The sequence below is a fragment of the Branchiostoma lanceolatum genome, chromosome 14 (genome assembly GCF_035083965.1).
Source record: "Branchiostoma lanceolatum isolate klBraLanc5 chromosome 14, klBraLanc5.hap2, whole genome shotgun sequence".
Lineage (NCBI taxonomy): Eukaryota > Metazoa > Chordata > Leptocardii > Amphioxiformes > Branchiostomatidae > Branchiostoma > Branchiostoma lanceolatum.
Window position 1 is genome coordinate 2399439 of NC_089735.1, and position 18062 is coordinate 2417500.

Sequence of the window (18062 nt, forward strand, 5' to 3'; positions counted from 1 at the left end):
AACGAATAGGAAGCCCCATCTTTGCTACTATGCTTTCGCTGCCACAGATAAAATGTTAGCAGTAGAACTATTTTGGACATGGAATGTTGTCCCGGATAAAGTACACGAGAGGGTTTATTCGTAGATATATCTTTTTACTTAAACTTGTCATTCAAAAGAGCAAAGATACAGAAATCGACCTGTGTGCATTACATGAAAATAAAACATTAACATTAAAACAAAACTATAAGGTGTGTCATCTTACTTAGAGTAAGGAGGGAGGCGAGAGGTTTATGATAGTTTCTTTCGAGTCTTCGACTGCAAAAGAGACGAGAACTTTGTCTTTTATTCACATATTTGGATGTGCCAGGGCTAGATTCGTCACGTTACGATGCAGAACTGGCTGCTATGCTCAGTCTAGTTGGTCGCCATCTTGTTGTTGATCCAGCTGGTGAACTGAGTGACGCGGGTGTAGATGCCGGGCTTGTACGCCTGCGCACAGCCGTATCCCCAGGACACGATGCCGTCCAGGGTCCACTTTCCGCTGTAGTTACAGACCAGAGGGCCGCCGGAGTCACCCTGAAACAAACAAGAACATTGCCCGTTTAACAACTTAAGCAAGCTTCCAAGTTGCCCACTTCTACACCAAAAGCTATCTGCCGCCAAAAAATCAAGACCACAGCTTGTCCAGGACAAAAAACGGAATTTCTGCTGCAGTACCAGGTTCACTCATCAGGAGGCCCACATACAATCAACATCAACAACCGAGACGGGGGCCGATACTGACAGCCGGACACCTTTGACCTGCTGCTGACGTCACACTCCCGTTCAGGTTACATGATCTTGTCGGGTCATTTCAAATTGACAAGGATCAGAGGACTGATCGAAAGCTTCTTGGTAAGAGCAAAAGTTTTGACCTCCTTTTCTTGATAAGACTGTGGGGAGGAGCCCGTTATTTTTTTTTTTTCAAGAGTGAACTTTATTTTCCATTCATAATACATACATGTATGAATCCATCCAGATAACTAAATTTAATACATGTTCTAGCATTACTTCATGTCGATAACATTCTTGAGAATTAGCATATGAATAGCATGATAGCACTTAAGTAAAGCTGTTGGATAATTCTCCATTGTGCGTTACACATGCGTTCCTGTGCATCAAAAATTAGTCAACGTAGTGTATAAGTGAAATATATTTTGTTTTTGAAATGCCTAGCAAGCAATGCCTAGCAAGCAATGCCTGCAGGTCATCCTTATGTCTAAGCCAGGATATATAAATGGCATATTTTGCCAGGGTAACATGTAAGTTTTCCCCAAATATCACCGACGCAGCGTCAGCTACATGTATACTGATACTAATATCAATATCAAGGAGTGAGTTCTTAATGTTTACCCAGTAGTCTTTTAACCTTGTGCACTCAAAAAACATATGTACGTAGGTTTCGTCTTGAGGAGCCCGTTATAATGCCGGTGTTCTAAAAGTTTCGCTGCAGTGTTTGCGGTACACAGACTATAACTAGGTCATGTTGAGGATACCAACAACATGTTGTAAAAATTTCCGTGTGCAAATCAAGTAACCGGCGGAAGTTGAACTCAGAGCAAATTGGTTTGCAAGAGGAGTGAAGGAAGTCATTTACATCAGGGCCTTACAGTCATCGCCCAGCGGAGACGGAGGACGCTATAGACATTCTATCAGAGAAATGGACTCAGGACTGTGTAAACAGAAATGTAGGGTACTCAAGTACCCTTTCCCCCGGAGTCGATTTGAGTAACTTCGAAGCCACAGCTGGCACAAATCTGGATTATTGTTTTTCGGTATCTGTTAAAAGTTTTGTGCACTCTGTTGTGCAAGTTGGTCATGATTCAAAGCGAGGCAATACTGAGGTCGTCACACCGCCGACACAGCCGGGCGTTTCAAGTCACTTCGCGGCCCCGTGTGTTAACAGAACGCTGTCTGGGAAACAGAAGAAAGAAAAGAGAGTTACCTGGCAGGCGTCCTTGCCACCCTGATCGTACCCGGCGCAGATCATCTTGTCGGTGATGGCTCCGTTCATGTACTGGCGACCGTTACACTTGTTCCACTCCATGATGGGCACGGTGGCCTGCATCAGATAGGTGGACGCACCGGAGCCTACAAAATAGTCATGTTCATTTTCATCTGAAGTACAGCCAGAAGATACATGTACACATCTGACTAATGAGGCTGTTGTAGTGCCTTTTAAGGTTCTCGAGATACGTCTTCGATCACGGGACCCCCATTTTACGTCCCTTTATTTTACGTTTGACTCTTTGATTTACTCATATCTATTCATACACATTTATGTATAGGTTAATTCGCTTGTATCCACTTGACCGTTTATATGTATAGATTTAGTAGACCTTAGGAAAGTCGCTGTACTTTTGTTGTGTCAATAAAGATTTCTTTCTGAAAGACGACTGCATGTGTACTGTATGTGTGTGTGTAAAGAGGTCATCGCGAAAACCGCGGACATAAAACGACCGCGAACTTCAGTGCAGTCTCAGACTATTTCCCGTACCAGTATCGCCCCAGCCGGTGGTGACGCAGGGCGTGTCGGCGGCCACGTCGGTGGACGGCAGGCAGATGGGACTGACGTAGTTGTTGAACTCCGCGTTCCCGCTCAGCTTCATCAGGGCAACGTCATTGTTGATCCTGGGGTGGGTGAAAAGTGGGAAGAACGTCAACCGTGCAACTATATATATATATATATATATATATATATACATCATGATGATGATGATATATACTCACAGTGAAGAAACGCAATCATTCATGAAGCCCATCATGGCTAAGGCGTGAACGATTGAATAAATGAATGAATGAATGAATGAATGAATAGATACATGAATGGAAAGGAAAGTGAACGTACTGGTTGGAGTCGTAGTTCTCGTGCATGATGACCCTGACGACGTTGAAGTCCTGCTGGGTGGAGTCTGTGGATGTGCGGCGGTGGGAGCCGAGGGACACGCGCCAGGAGCTGGGGTTGCTCTGTCTGCGGGAAACACGAACAACGGGAGGGGGGGGGTAAATCAGCAGCTAGCCGTGACACTTATTTCCGTCTCGAAAACGGTCGTCGCTTTTTGAAACGGTCGTCGCCTTTTACGTGTATTAGCACGGCCCTTCAATTTGAATTTAAACGCTATATCCACGCCGTGATGTTTCGTTTCATTCATCTTTTACTCGGGTTTGGGTGGTGAGCTTACTTTTTTCGATAATTTTTACCCATTTATCACGATACCGTCGCATCCTTGAATTCGGGGGGGGGGGGTCATGTTGCCCAAAATGACGATGATTGTTATTAACCGGATGTCTAACCTTCATCGGCGTATAAAAAAGAGCTTCGTCGTTCACGACGCATTTTCACGGTCTTACTTACCCGTCCACGCAGTGAGCAGCGGTGACAATCCAGTTGGGGGCGATGATCTGTCCGCCGCACACGTGGGAACCGTACAGCTTCAGGCTGGCCTGCCAGGGCCAGGATCCCTGCACGGCCTGCACACCACCGACCACACGAACGTTCTGCGGGGTGATGGCCGGGGAGCCGCAGTCTCCGGTAAATGGAACGACGGGCGCGGTTGGGTCGGTGGTGCCGCCGCCTACATAGGAGAACATGGATTTTGCTTTTACAAACAAGGCAACCAGAGATAGCAGACTTCACCCCCTCAGAAATTGCTCTGTGGTAGAGCATACAGAAACTGCACCGTGGAAGCAGTGGATTCATTCATTCCTGGACGAAAAGTGGTACAATACAGTCGAACATTTGAGTGTGTCCATGTTTCCTTTGTGTTGAACATTAGAATATGGACCTGGGCCGCAACACAATCTTTCATATGATGGCTATCATTGATGGCATGATGTATGGGGCGCTCCTGGGGTTTTCGAACCCGGAACATTTAAAATTGTGGATGATTCGAACCCGAAGCATGTTCGATTTTGGATGATTCGAACCCGAACAATGTTCGATCCTGGTTTATTCGAACCCGAACCAGTATTCGATCTGGTAAGCCGATGCCTTCCTATCAATTTGATGCCTTCCTACTCAGATCAGGTGAGTAATCACCTGTTTTGTCTCCCCCTTCATTTTCTGTAATGGATGAGCCTTATAAATAGATTTAAAAAAATAAATAGATCAGTCTATCGACCTCCATGAGGATTGAATAATTTCTGCACGGCTAACTCACCTCCGCAGTTCTGTTCATCAGACATGTCGCCGCAGTCGTTGTCTCCATCGCAGACCCAGTTGGAGTCGATGCAGTACTGTCCGTTAGCGCAGAAGAAATGCACGCCCTGCTGGCAGGTTCCGCCTCCTGTGGGAATAACGAAACGCTACTAATCATGAACCGGGAAGAGGGGGATACAATACGAGTCACGTTTGGGACCGCATTTTTAGCACTGCAGCAGCGACACCTAGCGGATTAGAAGCAGCCAGTATTGCATGCCCTGATGAACGTGGAAGACGGTCACTGAAACATCGGCGGGTAAATCCGGGTAAATTTGAAATAACGATAGACTACCAGCATGGATCTAGAGCTAGATGATCCATAAAACCGTAGCTTATAATGTTACATTTACTAACAGTTCATAGCTAAGCTGGCCCACTAAACAGTAAAAAGCAGATGGACTTACCAACACTCGATTTCACGAAAGCTTTCAATACGTTTCCAATATCAATGTTGTCTCGAGACTAGAGTCCTATGGAATTCCTTGCACTATACTATACTATAAACTGGATAAAGATATTCTTAACGCACAGCGGCATAGGGAGCAGACTTAAAAGCCTGGTAACCATCATTCACGGGCCAGCTTAGGGGTGATTTATCAAGATACCGGGAGCTCCCGATGGTATGGTTACCCGAACCAAGTTCGATTGTGGGTGATTCGAACCCGAACCATGTTCGATTCTTGATGATTCGAACCCGAACCATGTTCGATACTGGGTGATTCGAACCGGCCCAAACCAATACTCGATCTGGTCACCCGATGCCTTCGTTGCTACAGTAACGGCCTTACCGCCGCAGCTGGCCTCGTCCGATCCGTCCGTGCAGTCGGCCTCGCCGTCGCACTCCCAGCTGGCGGGGATGCAGTTCCCGTTGTTGCAGTGGAAGTCCGAGGAACCGCAGCTGAACAGCCACGCGTCTGTGCAGGAAGAGACACGAAGAAATGAATGTTCTAGTAATTGCACGACAATTATAACAGCTAGGCACAATGTATGGCAACGTGTACAGACGTGGCAGTTGCACTATTGCTGGTATCTAAACATTTAGAGCTAATTTAATTTATTGTAAAGGCAATATAACTATACAGGAGCGATGTGAATTATGAGAACAGCCACTGCCAAAAGTTGCTTGTTTCGCATAAAAGGTAAGCCTCCTTTGGCGTAACACACTATTTTTGTACAGACAGTACAAGTTGCAGAAGACAACACTGCAGGGTTCGATCCACTCACATGGAGATGGACCTGGGTAATGTAAGTCAAGAAAAACAAGATCCAAGATACCGGTCAAAAGTTCAATATTCTATTGGCTCAAAAGGTACACATGTACTTTAATTAGCGTCTTTAACTTGAGTTCGTTGCCATCCTGTCTGTATCTGTTGTTTATGTTGTTTAATAAAATAAAAAATTAGCGTCTATCATTATCAAAGGAAACTGAATCTAAGATGCCTACCTCCGCGGGCCGCCAGAGCAAGAAGAAGAAGACACCAAAGCATGTTGAAGTTCTGTTGCCTTGTGACGAAGTCTTTAGCAAAGTGGAGGAAGAAATGGGCCTCGCCTCCTATTTGTAGCCGCGCCGCAAAATTCGCGACGCAAGGTGAAAAGTCTCCATCCTGTTTGAACACGCTGATAAGGACGCTTCGTTGTCCGGTGTTGGTGTAAAAATACCTGGCGCAACTTTGGCTCACGCGTCACGCCGAGGGAAGCGGACAGGTGTGCGTTAATGGATCGGGCTTTTCTGGACGGTCTAATCGTCTGTTATTTATTCTGATATCTGTCGGAGGATATGGGTCATTAGGGGTCGGAATGTGTTGCCGTAATTGGCTGGTAAACATCTGAAAATGGACTGACGACAGCGAAGAGCAAGATGATGGCGTTGAGACAGGGATTTCGGGTTATTTTTGTGTAAAAACTTGAAGTGATGAAATAAGTTATCCAACCACTATGACATGTTTATAAAAGATCCCCAGATTTTTGTCACATGCGATTGTAAAACACTTGGCGACCAGTCAATATCTATATATTTTCCATTAAAACGTTTAGCGTCACCTGTAACCTAAATTTGACTTAGATCTACGTCACCAAAGGCGTGTAACCGTCAAATAGACATTTATTGCGTCATTTGGGTCTATTTCTGACGCACATTTTTACGTCTGCATCCTGTCCAGACGTCACGTGTGGAACTCCTGACGTTACAACTCATCTCATGTGATCTTGTCGTGACGTCATATTATATATAACGAAAGAATCGTCACGGTGTCAACGACCTTTGGTCAAATTTGTTGATCGCCAGAAAGTCGCTGAAGTCCAAGATTGCAAGAGACTCGAGCGAATATTTCGCCTGCGAATCTGCCACACCTGCAAACATCGGCCGAACCCTAAAAATCGCGAAGTGATTGGGAGGACACCGGTGGTATTGCCGCCGAAATGTCCTTTTAGGTCTCGCAGACTCGTCGGTAAGCTCTAGCTGTTTTCCTGCTGTGTGATTGTCCGTGTGCCCAAGTCAACGTACACGTACACGGACTTCCCCAAACACAATGGCTGCTATAACGTATTTGTAGTTCTCCTAACTTTGCGCGGTATGATTTTCATTCATGTTGACAACCAGGGACGGCACCTTTCTTTATCTTTTGTTTCATAATGTAAAAATCTTGTAAAAATACACCGTTAGAAATGTTTGCATCTCCAAGTAGTTCTTGCTATTTCAGCATCCATGTTTAGCGCTGTGTAGATTACAAATACAACAGTCGGCGGAAGTAGGCCGAATGAAGTCTGGCTGCAGCTGTTTGACTATTCGATAGTTGCCATGGCAACGTTTCCATCTCAGTACGTCAGATGACAGATTCAAACGGAACTTTTTAGTCGGCTTTGTAAATAAACTGTTAGTACCAGTCACCTGTAAATAAACTGTTAGTACCAGTCACCTGTAAATAAACTGTTAGTACCAGTCACCTGTAAATAAACTGTTAGTACTAGTCACCTGTAAATAAACTGTTAGTACCAGTCACCTGTAGATAAACTGTTAGTACCAGTCACCACCACACTGCTCCAGGCGATACGAGTAGAAGGTAGAAACTGGACAATTTGAGGGAATCCTAGCGGGTTAACTTTCAGCTCTATGATATGCAGCGTCTAACGTTAAGTGTCACGGACCTCAGTAATCTGTTAGATAATACTTTGCATGTACTCTAGGGGAATATTCTTTTCTGTCCACAGCAAACAATTATCAAATCTTACTTTATGTCCAAAAGCTTTCACAATAACATGTCTTGACATCACCCTATAGTCAGGAAAGCTTTTGTCAATTCCATGGGTCTTTCTTTATATTTGCATTATTTACTTTCATCATTATTTGCTTTGCTCACTTTGTATTGACGTATTGTATTTTGGTGGCGGCATGAAAACAAGTCAATGAGTGTACCGTTACCATGAATTGTCAATAATTGTTTTCCAGTGGAGACCAAGCTTGTTTCATGACTCCATACCTCTTGTTAGCACACATGGCCATAGACGAAGCCTTAGCCAAGCAAAAGTACTGACACTTCCAGCATATATAGCATACATTTCTAGATCCATCCCATCTTTTACGGGAAAGGACTTGTTTGTATAACGTTGGTATTTTTGTTATGTTTTTTTCCTGTCACCCCCCCCCCCCCGCCCCGAGTACATACTAGCAAACATTAAGAAGGTAGACACTAAGAAGGTAGCCTGCCCAGATGCTATCTCATCTGTGTATATGTCTGTATCTGTAACGTGTTCTGTATCTATCACAGTGGTATCTACTAGTATATAACCAGTATAAACGTTACTGTGGCCTTAACACGCCAGCTTCGCAGCCGTACGGCGCGACAGTATCTGGTTGTACTACACTGCCACTGTACCACCTGTCACACCTAACGTTACAGCTCACATCTATTTGCAAGTATTGTTTCAAGCTTTCTAATGAGAATTGTCCTACAGTACTTGGCAACGAATTCCACGCTACGACACTTCCGGTGAAAAATGAATGTCTAAACGCCTAAATTCTGGATTGATAACTCTGGTACTTGAAAACATGACTAGTATGTCTTCTTCTTTTCTGAGCTCGTATCAGTCGGTACAGCCAGGCCTGTATAGTCTGTTCGAACCGTACTGCTTGTTTGCGCGGCCTTGACGTTAGAGGGTCCGGAGTTCATCGTCCGTAAGAATTATTTCTGTTAGCTATATAGATACATTTGACCTTGAAATGAACTTTGAATGACCCCACATAAGGGCACTATTACTGCAATGGATACTCTTATACGAAAATGTAGCGTATCTGAACCTTAGAAATAAGTACGTTCAACCATTTCAGTAAAGGAGAACCAAATATGACATGAAATCCTGCATTACGTATGAATACCATTAAGAAAGGTAGACATGCGAACTTGAGCCCCCCACGAAAAGAATTGCGAAAACATCAAATAGTTTAAGCTATACAGGCAGAAGCTGTTTGTATTTTCGGAACGAATACAATGCAAGCGTGACCGAACTGTACCACTAATCACTAGGGACTTGAAGCTTTACTTTAATCTATCGGTAGAATCTAGGTTATGGTAATCAAACGAATATACAACAGACGTGGTTTGTATCAATATTGTATTTTGCGGAATCTCTGGCTGGTAACTGGCTGCTATGCTCAGTCTAGTTGGTCGCCATCTTGTTGTTGATCCAGCTGGTGAACTGGGTGACGCGGGTGTAGATGCCGGGCTTGTACGCCTGCGCACAGCCGTACCCCCAGGACACGATGCCGTCCAGGGTCCACTTTCCGCTGTAGTTACAGACCAGAGGGCCGCCGGAGTCACCCTGAAAACACAAATCGTAAAAAAAAAATCAAGACCATAGCACGTCCAGGTCAAAAGATACAAAAATTGAATTTCTGCTGCAGTACCAAGGTCACATACCAGGGGGTCCAAAATCGACCTTGAATTTCGGCTTCACAACACCCGCCCACATACCAAATATCATTGTAATCCATCAAGAGATTCTTGACTTATGCTGACTACAGTAGTCCGGAAACACAAACAGACAAACAGACACACAGACACACCCAAAACAATATCTCCATTTTCATTGAGATAAAAACCGCAAAAGAAGTCCCATAGCCTTTCAAGTTGAGACCGTAACTGCTTTACTGGTACTTTTACAGAACACTGGACAAAGAGACCAGAGACCTGAACGAATAACGGCCTGAACTGGAATACCACGCACAGGTTCTGTCTAGCCAAAGATTCTACGTCAGTCTACTCTGACCCCGTCACTTTCGAACATCCTAATCTAAAGCAAAATGGTAAGTTATAGTCTTCTGTTGAGGTATCATATAACCGTTACGCTGCTATAAAGTTTAGACTACTGATCAGAGGCATGTGCATTTTTTTTCCAGAGAAATGTGAGTTGTTTCCTCACCTGACAGGCGTCCCTGCCTCCCTCGTCATATCCGGCGCAGAGCATACTGGGAGTGACCTGTCCGTTTATGAACTTCCGGGTGTTGCACTTGTCGCGGTTCATGATGGGAACAGTAGTCTGCAACAGGTAGGTCGCTAGCCCACTTTCTGGAGCAGACAGTTGACAACAACTTAGTAACATTAAAGTTCTCCCTCTTCCTATCTCTCACTCCCTCCTTCTCTCTTCCTCTCTCCCCCACCTTCCCTCTTTCCCCCCTCTTTCTCCATATCTCGCTCTCTTGGTGTTGCTAGAATTCTGAAATTTTAGTGTACATTCCACTTTAAAAAACCAACAAATTTTGATGCCATCACAGTGCAAGCTTACCGGTAACGCCCCAACCGGAAGTGACGCAGGACGTGTCATCAGGCACATCCGTTGCAGGCAGACAGACTGGACTGACGTAGTTGGTGTAGGTGGCGCTGCGACTCAGCCTCAGCAGGGCGATGTCGTTGTTCGATCTTTGCGGAAAAACATGAGCGTAAAGGTCATGTTGGTTCGATTATATGGATGACATCCGCGCGCGCAACATTTTTCCTCTGTTAAAAAAAAGGTTTTTGATCATACTGTAAATCGTACTAAGCAGCTGCAAAATGAACAAATATATGCTGTAACTTGCAAAAAAAGATATCGGAAAACGGATATTTATGTCGTAGAATGCCAAAGTCAATTCCAAGGTCAAAGAGGAAGATGTGAAACAGCAAAAATGAAGAATCTATTATTCGGTTTTCCATACTCTGGGTGTTAAGTCATTTGACCACTAAGATTTCAAAATGAAGGCAATTTTCTTTTTTTTCTCTCGCTCCCCTCAGTTTCGGAATTCCAAGGAAATGTCATACATATGAATCGAATCAACATGGCCATAGATGTGAGAAAAAGTACTGGACACTAAACAGGATCACTTTTGGGGGTGATAAAGGAGGTACCCAATGTCAGCGCTCACCAGCCATCACTCAACAGAGACGGGGGGCGATATAGACTTCCGTGCCCTTTTGATCACTGACGCCACGTCTTTCTGCAATTCATTTAACTACTTGGCACAATATGCACTGACGATGATCTACGAGATGCCAACTAGCCTGCCCGTCAGTGGATACAGAAGTAGAGCGACAAGATATGATGATGATCTAAACTACTCGTAGTCAGTCTAGGGAGCCTATCACAACAAACAAACAAACAAACTAACAAACAGACAGACAGACAGACAGACAGACAGACAGACAGGCAGACAGACAGACAGACAGACAGACAACAGCGGTGATGAGTCGAGACGAGGGGGGATACAAACTTAGCCATATTTGGGACAGTGTTCTCACCGCAAAAGCGCCAACTACAACGGCTACATATAGCGGTGAGAAGCAGTACTCCAGTCAGAAGCTCTGAAGAAGGTGTCTGATAGACATCGAAACGTTAGCAGGTGAGATCAATACCTGGCTGTGTACAAAGAATCTCCCATATCCCAAACAGACAAACAGATTTACTCACTTGCTTGCGTCATAGTTTTCGTGCACTATGACCTTGGTGACGCCGATGTCCTGCTGGGGGGAGTCTTTCTCCGTGCGGTGATAGCTGCCGAGTGAGACCATCAGGTTGTCCAGACTACGCAGGCTGTCGTCGGAGAAAGGTAGGTTATTTTAGCCTCCACCGCCGTCCTATCGCGGTCACCCCTCGGCTACACAACTCCCTCGGATCCCTTGTGTGTGCCCCCCCCCCCCCCCCTACATATGCCGCCGTTCTAGGAAGTCTGCGAAGGAGGCTACCTCCACCAGGCCTTTCGACAGGGGTATGGATTGTAGAAATCGTCAAGAGGGGGAATCATTGGCCATGTGAGTCAGTCCACAGGAAGGTTAACATTTCCCCCTGGCCAGCTAAACCCTACGGTGGCCAAACCCCCCAGGCAAATTATTCTCCCAATAGCCAGCGTAGTTAGTCTGGTGAAGACTAAGGTTAACGTTATTCAGTGAACTACGTACCATGTATTGGTGCACATTGACTGTAGTTTCAAAATAAACTTGTGTACTCTTATATAACATGTGCGTGTACATAGCAGCCATGTACAGTAAATGTAGAAAAGTCACAAGCTTCTATGGGTTTCATATGATTGTTAAGCGCGGTTGGAAAGGAACAGATGTGGATAGACATAGGTTAACTTGTCCTTCATGTGGACAAGTTTTGTCCTATTAGTATTACAAAATACCACGACAAACAGCTGAAAACGCACTACCGTCATAGGTAGAAGTAGCAATGCTAACTTTAGATCAATTATTTTTTCATCACCCGTACCAAGACCTGTCCAAGCAGATACTTCAAGTCAAAATTGTGAAGGTTTCTGACTGGACACAAGATCTGACCCTTGCGACCAAGCAGTCAGATCTTGGGCCCATCCAGAAACCGTCGCAATTTTGACCCCAAGGATCTGCTTGGAGATTAGGATGGTCCTGTAGCTTCATTGGTAGCAGCCTCACAGTTGAGCTCCTGGTTCCAATCAGTTGGTAACTGGGAGAACCCGGTTCGAATCTGGAGAAGGGCACCCTGGTCGGAGCTGCATAGGTCTTTCGAAAGGTGCCTCGAGCACGTTAAAAAGCAATACAACATCCTCTTTCCTCAGATGGTACCTACTGGCTGTACCTCAGATGAATATTGGACATACTTAGCCACACAATGAGCGGCGGTGACGACCCAGTCTTGCTGGAGAAGCGCCCCTCCGCACACGTGACTGCCGAACACCTTCAGGCCGGCCTGCCACGGCCAGGAGCCCGGCACGGCCTGCGTGAAAAAGGAAAGTGGAAAGGAAAGTGATCTCGAACCAGTTTAGCTTAAATGCACTCAACGAACAGATGAGCTAATCTTCCACTGGTCGTGACAAAGAAGACAGACGCTATGTACAGTATTTACAGGTTCATTGTACCGGGGAAATTACCCTAGCTCTTTTCGACAAGCACAATGAACAGTGGACCATGGCTTAACGTCTCGTCCTAAGGAATGCGACCCTTTCCGATAGCGTGCATGTCGGGTGAACGACACAGCCGGGATCGAACCCGGGGCTTCTAGTTCCAGAGGCAAGATCGCTAACCACTGGACTACGCAAGATCGCTAACCACTGGACTACGCAAGATCGCTAACCACTGGACTACGCACTTCCATGCCGCCGATAATCCGCACGTGCTGTGGTGAGATGGTCGGCCTGCCGCACTGGCCGCTGACCTCTGCAATGGGAGCCCCTGCGACTGGCGTCACGGCTTTCTCCGTTGTTGTTTCAGCCACTGAAGTGAATAAAATAATATTTGAAAAATAAAGCTGAAAGAAGGCTTGAAGAAAAGTTGCCACAATTTGAAGACTGCCGCCGCACTTGCTTCCTTTGTTGTTGTTTCAACCACTGATCGACAGAGGAAAGTTTGGGAAGAGTCATAATGATTTCTTGAGCGCATTTGCAGCGAAATGTCTGAATAGCTGCACTTCCATTGCCTTCTACAGTGGGATCCACACGGCTGACGTTACGGCCTTTATTGTTGTTTCAACCACTGTTCAATTGAGAAAAGTGACTGTGAAAGCTTTAATAATTTCTTTGGAGCGAAATGTGTCGGGATAATTACGTCACAACAAGTTCATTTTGCACATGATGAAGACAACTTGCAGGTTGTCAAAACGTCTGTAGAGTAGGAGTAAGTAACTAAGAAAACTAAGTTGTACCAAGTTAAAGTGATTTTTGGTACCTTTTTTATCTCACACTTAGCATAAACAATGTGTTTTGCTGCATGTAGAAAATCTCTCTCCAACGAATCTTGAGGGTTTGTAAATATCTTACCACATCCGGCCTCATCCGAGCCGTCCTTACAGTCGACCTCCCTGTCACAGAGCCAGGAGCTGGGCAGGCACATCCCGTCACAGGGGTGTTGGTCAGGGGTACAGGCCTCAAACAACCAGGCATCTGTACAGGAAATAAACAACACAACATAAACAACACAACATAAACAACACAACATAAACATCAACAACAGCTGGGCAAGCACGACCCCATCACAGGCGTGCTGGTAAACCATACAGGCCTCAGACAGCCAGGCATCTGTACAGGGAAATAAACAACACAACATAAACAACACAACATAAACAACACAACATAAACATCAACAACAGCTGGGCAAGCACCGACCCCATCACAGGCGTGCTGGTAAACCATACAGGCCTCAGACAGCCAGGCTTCCGGACAACAAATTGATAACATGACAGAAAGAACGATATAACAAACAACATCAGCTGTACGACGTCTGCCAACCAGGCGCTTGGGCAACAAACAGAGAGTGTTAGCTTGGAAGTTCTTCTGTGTTGGCAGAAATCATTCTGAAGAAAAGTTGAAGTCTTATTTCCAGCACCAAATTTTTCAGAGTCCGAATCCTGTCTTTGTTTGAAGTTCAGTTTCCCCCTACCAATGCTACACTCTCATGATTTTAATTGGTCGATTTCTACAACTCGACCGGGGCATCTGGTAGAGCCTATTATGGATGTACATGTGGTATCAGACTTTCTCATCCTACCTTTTCTTCATGAATATCCCTCTGAAATCGTCTTTAAGTATGCTGACTGAAACAAGCAAATCGATTAATGAAAGCGCATTAAGTTCTTTTTAAGAAACTAAATGTGGAAGTAAATGATGTGAGCTTTTCTTACCTCCTCTGTTAAAGAATACAAAAAGAAGTACAGGTATCCAGAACATCTTGGACTCAGACAGTAGTCAGTATTTCAATGTGTGTCTGCGTGTCCTCGTCCGTATTTATAGAGGATTGTATCATCATGAAGAGCCCGTGATAAGACAGGCGAGGTCGGAAGTGAAATGACATGTGGAAGTTGTCATTAGTAGACATTAATCAAACGTAGAGATAATCGCCCACATTTCCTGTGTAAACTGCCGCACGTCATCATTCTGAGTATAAAGTGTCTTGCGTCATCATTTCGTGGGATAACTGTCATACATCATCTTTTGATTAAGACTAATATCTCTGATATCAGTACATTAGACGATACGGTTTGAACAAGCGCCAGGAGAGACATCAGGCGACATGCTGAAGAACTGCAACAGAAGTCAGCGAGGGACAGGTCTGATTCTGTTTCCCACAACGCACCAGCCTCGGATACACAATTCATGAAATCTGATACAGTTAATTAAAGCCATACACAAGACCAGAGGATAGTGTTCTGGTTTGGTTGATAATATTTTTCTGAATCCAAGAACATAATTGTATTGGCAACTTGACTTTGAACCTGGACTAGGCAGCAGTTGCATTGTACAGCACCAATTTTCTAATAACCCCCCGAGTACCCTTCAGATCAATTACAGCCAGGTATAATATGTTATATCGGGAACAACCATTGGACAAACTTCAACGGCGGCTCTTAACAAACCTTGGGTTGAGCTTAAAGATTGCCTTTGCAATTTGTTTCTGGATACTTGTTTGTCAACTTATAGCCTTAGTAACTATCGAGCGAGGCTCCACATTTTGTGGTTGCGTTTGACCAATCAGCGAGGCTCTACATTATCTGTGGTTGCGGTTGACCAATCAGCGAGGCTCTACATTATCTGTGGTTGCTGTTGACCAATCAGCGAGACTCCACGCGAACAGGTTGGCAGTATGCCAGCCGCCTGTTTGACGTCACAGTCACATTGCAGTCACAGTAGATCGTCGGGAGGAGCCGGGCAGAAGAACAAGTCTCTCTCTGGCTTCTTCAACACCAGGGCACTTCTACTCCTTAAGCAGGTAAATACACCCATGCATTTGTACTTAACGTGTCTAAGATGTTCAGAGTTTCACCCATAAGACGTGTACATGACTACGAGGGTACGGACCTCAATGTTCCCGGCCCGACCAGGAAACAAGCTTACCAGGGGCGTGACTTAAATTTTAGCACGACAGTTTTGTGGACAGTGATTTTAAAGTGCTTGAAAACAGACCTTTTTGCCCGAAATTCTGAAATATGCCCCTTACTTTTGTACAAGGCTGAAAGCTTTTTCAACTACTTTTCTACAGGAAAGAAGACCTCAGATACACCGTTAACCGTGATTCGTTACTAAGTTGTAAACCCTTTTAAATTCTAACTCTTCATATTCTCACAGTTCTCACGTTATCACATCGCTAACTCCGTAGGTCTGAACCGGGTTGTTTATCTTTTCAGGGGAAGGTCGTTTTTTGTCGACCCTTTAAGGACACTAGTGTTTATCTGCTTGGATAAGTACAACACAAAAACACCAGTAAAACTGGTCCCTTATCTACAGAAACGTGTCCTAGCACACCTGCATTCACCGGTCACCGAACAAAAATTCTATTATCTTTGTGCGTTGATGAAGATTAGACATCCAGGTAAACAATAGTTGAAGAGAATTCAACCTATACACCTGGATAAGATTCGGTGAGCGATAGAAGTCACTCGAAACGTCCGGATTAATCTCCGAATCTTTTTCTTTCTATTTACAAAACATGAAACATGCAAACAGAGAAAACAACGTGGCGCCCGGGGACTCAAACTATATACAATTTATATCCATTATGTAATTATATGTGATCTCTGAATCGTTTCCAATGGTAGAGACTGTGCTCCGTATTATATTTGCGTTTACCGATTTCACAGGACCGAAGAACCGACTAGACCTTGTCCGGACGCGCTCTCGCCATGGCGGCAAACCTGACGCTATTGGCGACTGACTTCGCCATCTTACAGAAGAACGCCGACCAACTCTTCCTGTTAATTATGGGCTGCATGGTGTTCTGTGAGTACATTCTTTTACTTTGAGCTTTGGTGGAAGGAGTGGCTTATCTTCTTCTTTTGTGTCTGCTACCCTGATAGTTGTAATTATTTGGTACGTTGAACCGGAAAAACGACCTCTTACACAAGTCAATTCTTTATCCGCAAGGACTGCGCACTTTGTGTACATTCAAACAGTTTCCTCCATATTCGAATACAACGGCCGGTAGTAAAATTCTACGCAGCTTTCAGACTTTGTGTTCGCTTAGAAATATGTTTAGTATTGGGGAACGTTAGTGCAGAGTCTAAGCCTGCCATAGAGGTATTGATAAGAAAATTATCCCACTATTATACACGGTACAAAAGTTACCCAGGCAACGGAGTAGATTTTGTAAACGATCAGATGTTTAATCCATGGCAAATTATCTAACCTAACGGAGCAAATAAGAGGTTGATAACATTGTTAAAGTGAGTGCGATGCAAAAAAGGTTGGATATCACAATCATATTGTTACTCGTGGTGCCACGTTGATTCGATCATCAATCATCCTCTGGGAGCCCCGAACTGATACGAGCGCGCGAAGAAAGAAAAGCTGGCAAAAAAAGAGTTGCCTTCGTTATGAAATCGCATTGACGTGGTTACGAAGGTGGAACAAATGACTAAACAAAGAGTATGGGGGCTGCGACTTAATGTCAACGATTCTCCAAATGAGACAAATGAGACATGGTGTCAGAGGTCGATTCGTCGCCACCGGGTATTTCATATCTATACGACAATACAGCATGTGTTACAGCCGTGCCCGAATGTTGTATTTTGTTGTAAGGACAGGCTGTCATAATCTTCAAGCAGATCTCCAGGTGGCAAAATCGTTATGTCGGCCAAGACAGTATCCATGGGCCAAGACAGTATCTATGGGCCAAGACAGTATCCCTGGGCCACGACAGTATCCATGGGCCACGACAGTATCCATGGGCCAAGACAGTTTCCCTGGGCCACGACAGTATCCATTGGCCAAGACAGTAGCCATTGGGCCAAGACAGTATCCATGGGCCACGACAGTATTCATGGGCCGAGACAGTATCCATGGGCCAAGACAGTATCCCTGGGCCACGACAGTATCCATGGGCCACGACAGTATCCATGGGCCAAGACAGTTTCCCTGGGCCACGACAGTATCCATTGGCCAAGACAGTAGCCATTGGGCCAAGACAGTATCCATGGGCCACGACAGTATTCATGGGCCGAGACAGTATCCATGGGCCAAGACAGTATCCATGGGCCAAGACACGTAGCCATGGGCCACGACAGTATCCATGGGCCAATACAGTAGCCATGGGCCAAGACAGTATCCATAGGCCAAGAGAGAATTACTGGGCGGCCAAGACAGTAGCTATGGGCCAAGAAGGTATCCATGGGCCGCGACAGTATCCATGGGCCAAGACACGTAGCCATGGGCCAAGACAGTATTCAAGGGCCACTTGGGTAGAAAGGCCCAGTGCTCCGGGAACCAAGGCATTGGGAAACGTCACGATTTTACCTGTCTAAATCTGCTTGAAGATAAACGATATCATACGATTTTAAAAGAGGTCGCGCTAAACGAGTGCACCCCTGACCGAGAGAGAGTAAATCTCAGTGATAGTCTAAATGCCGGTGAACC

The 18062-nt window shown here is 45.1% G+C and overlaps 3 protein-coding genes across 3 annotated transcripts in view; 1 reads left to right on the plus strand and 2 right to left on the minus strand.

Moving 5' to 3' along the window:
• Positions 1–269: 269 nt before the first annotated feature.
• On the minus strand, positions 270–5802 carry LOC136448280 (trypsin-3-like). The gene is made up of 8 exons (XM_066447633.1): positions 5667–5802; positions 5011–5136; positions 4182–4307; positions 3377–3596; positions 2870–2992; positions 2519–2652; positions 1967–2112; positions 270–558 (listed from the first exon to the last, which is right to left on the minus strand). Exons 1-8 carry the CDS (start codon positions 5707–5709, stop codon positions 397–399), a joined length of 1080 nt encoding a protein of 359 aa, XP_066303730.1. The 5' UTR covers positions 5710–5802; the 3' UTR covers positions 270–396.
• A 3011-nt stretch (positions 5803–8813) lies between these two features.
• Positions 8814–14452, minus strand: LOC136448398 (trypsin-3-like). Its single transcript, XM_066447847.1, has 8 exons — positions 14339–14452; positions 13479–13601; positions 12812–12936; positions 12324–12439; positions 11159–11281; positions 10001–10134; positions 9638–9783; positions 8814–9037 (listed from the first exon to the last, which is right to left on the minus strand). The coding sequence occupies exons 1-8, from the start codon at positions 14382–14384 to the stop codon at positions 8876–8878; spliced, it is 975 nt and encodes a 324-aa protein (XP_066303944.1). The 5' UTR covers positions 14385–14452; the 3' UTR covers positions 8814–8875.
• An 80-nt stretch (positions 14453–14532) lies between these two features.
• Positions 14533–18062, plus strand: part of LOC136448397 (putative ammonium transporter 1) — a 24394-nt gene continuing 20864 nt past the window's right edge. Inside the window, exons 1-2 of the mRNA XM_066447846.1 lie at positions 14533–15423; positions 16292–16430. Coding sequence (XP_066303943.1) covers positions 16334–16430 — 97 coding nt within the window. The 5' untranslated portion in view covers positions 14533–15423; positions 16292–16333. The remainder of the gene's footprint in view (positions 15424–16291; positions 16431–18062) is intronic.

Bases quoted from the DNA above. Each gene is read 5' to 3' on its own strand.
- LOC136448280 (XM_066447633.1), bottom strand. From the start codon at position 5,709: ATGCTTTGGTGTCTTCTTCTTCTTGCTCTGGCGGCCCGCGGAG. The intron at 5,137-5,666 runs GTAGGCATCTTA...CTTCCTGCACAG, and splicing joins TGCTCTGGCGGCCCGCGGAG to ACGCGTGGCTGTTCAGCTGC. The intron at 3,597-4,181 runs GTGAGTTAGCCG...TCTCCTATGTAG, and splicing joins TGATGAACAGAACTGCGGAG to GCGGCGGCACCACCGACCCA.
- LOC136448398 (XM_066447847.1), bottom strand. From the start codon at position 14,384: ATGTTCTGGATACCTGTACTTCTTTTTGTATTCTTTAACAGAGGAG. The intron at 12,440-12,811 runs GTGCGTAGTCCA...TTTTTCACGCAG, and splicing joins GGATTATCGGCGGCATGGAA to GCCGTGCCGGGCTCCTGGCC. The intron at 9,038-9,637 runs GTGAGGAAACAA...TTGTGTTTTCAG, and splicing joins GAGGCAGGGACGCCTGTCAG to GGTGACTCCGGCGGCCCTCT.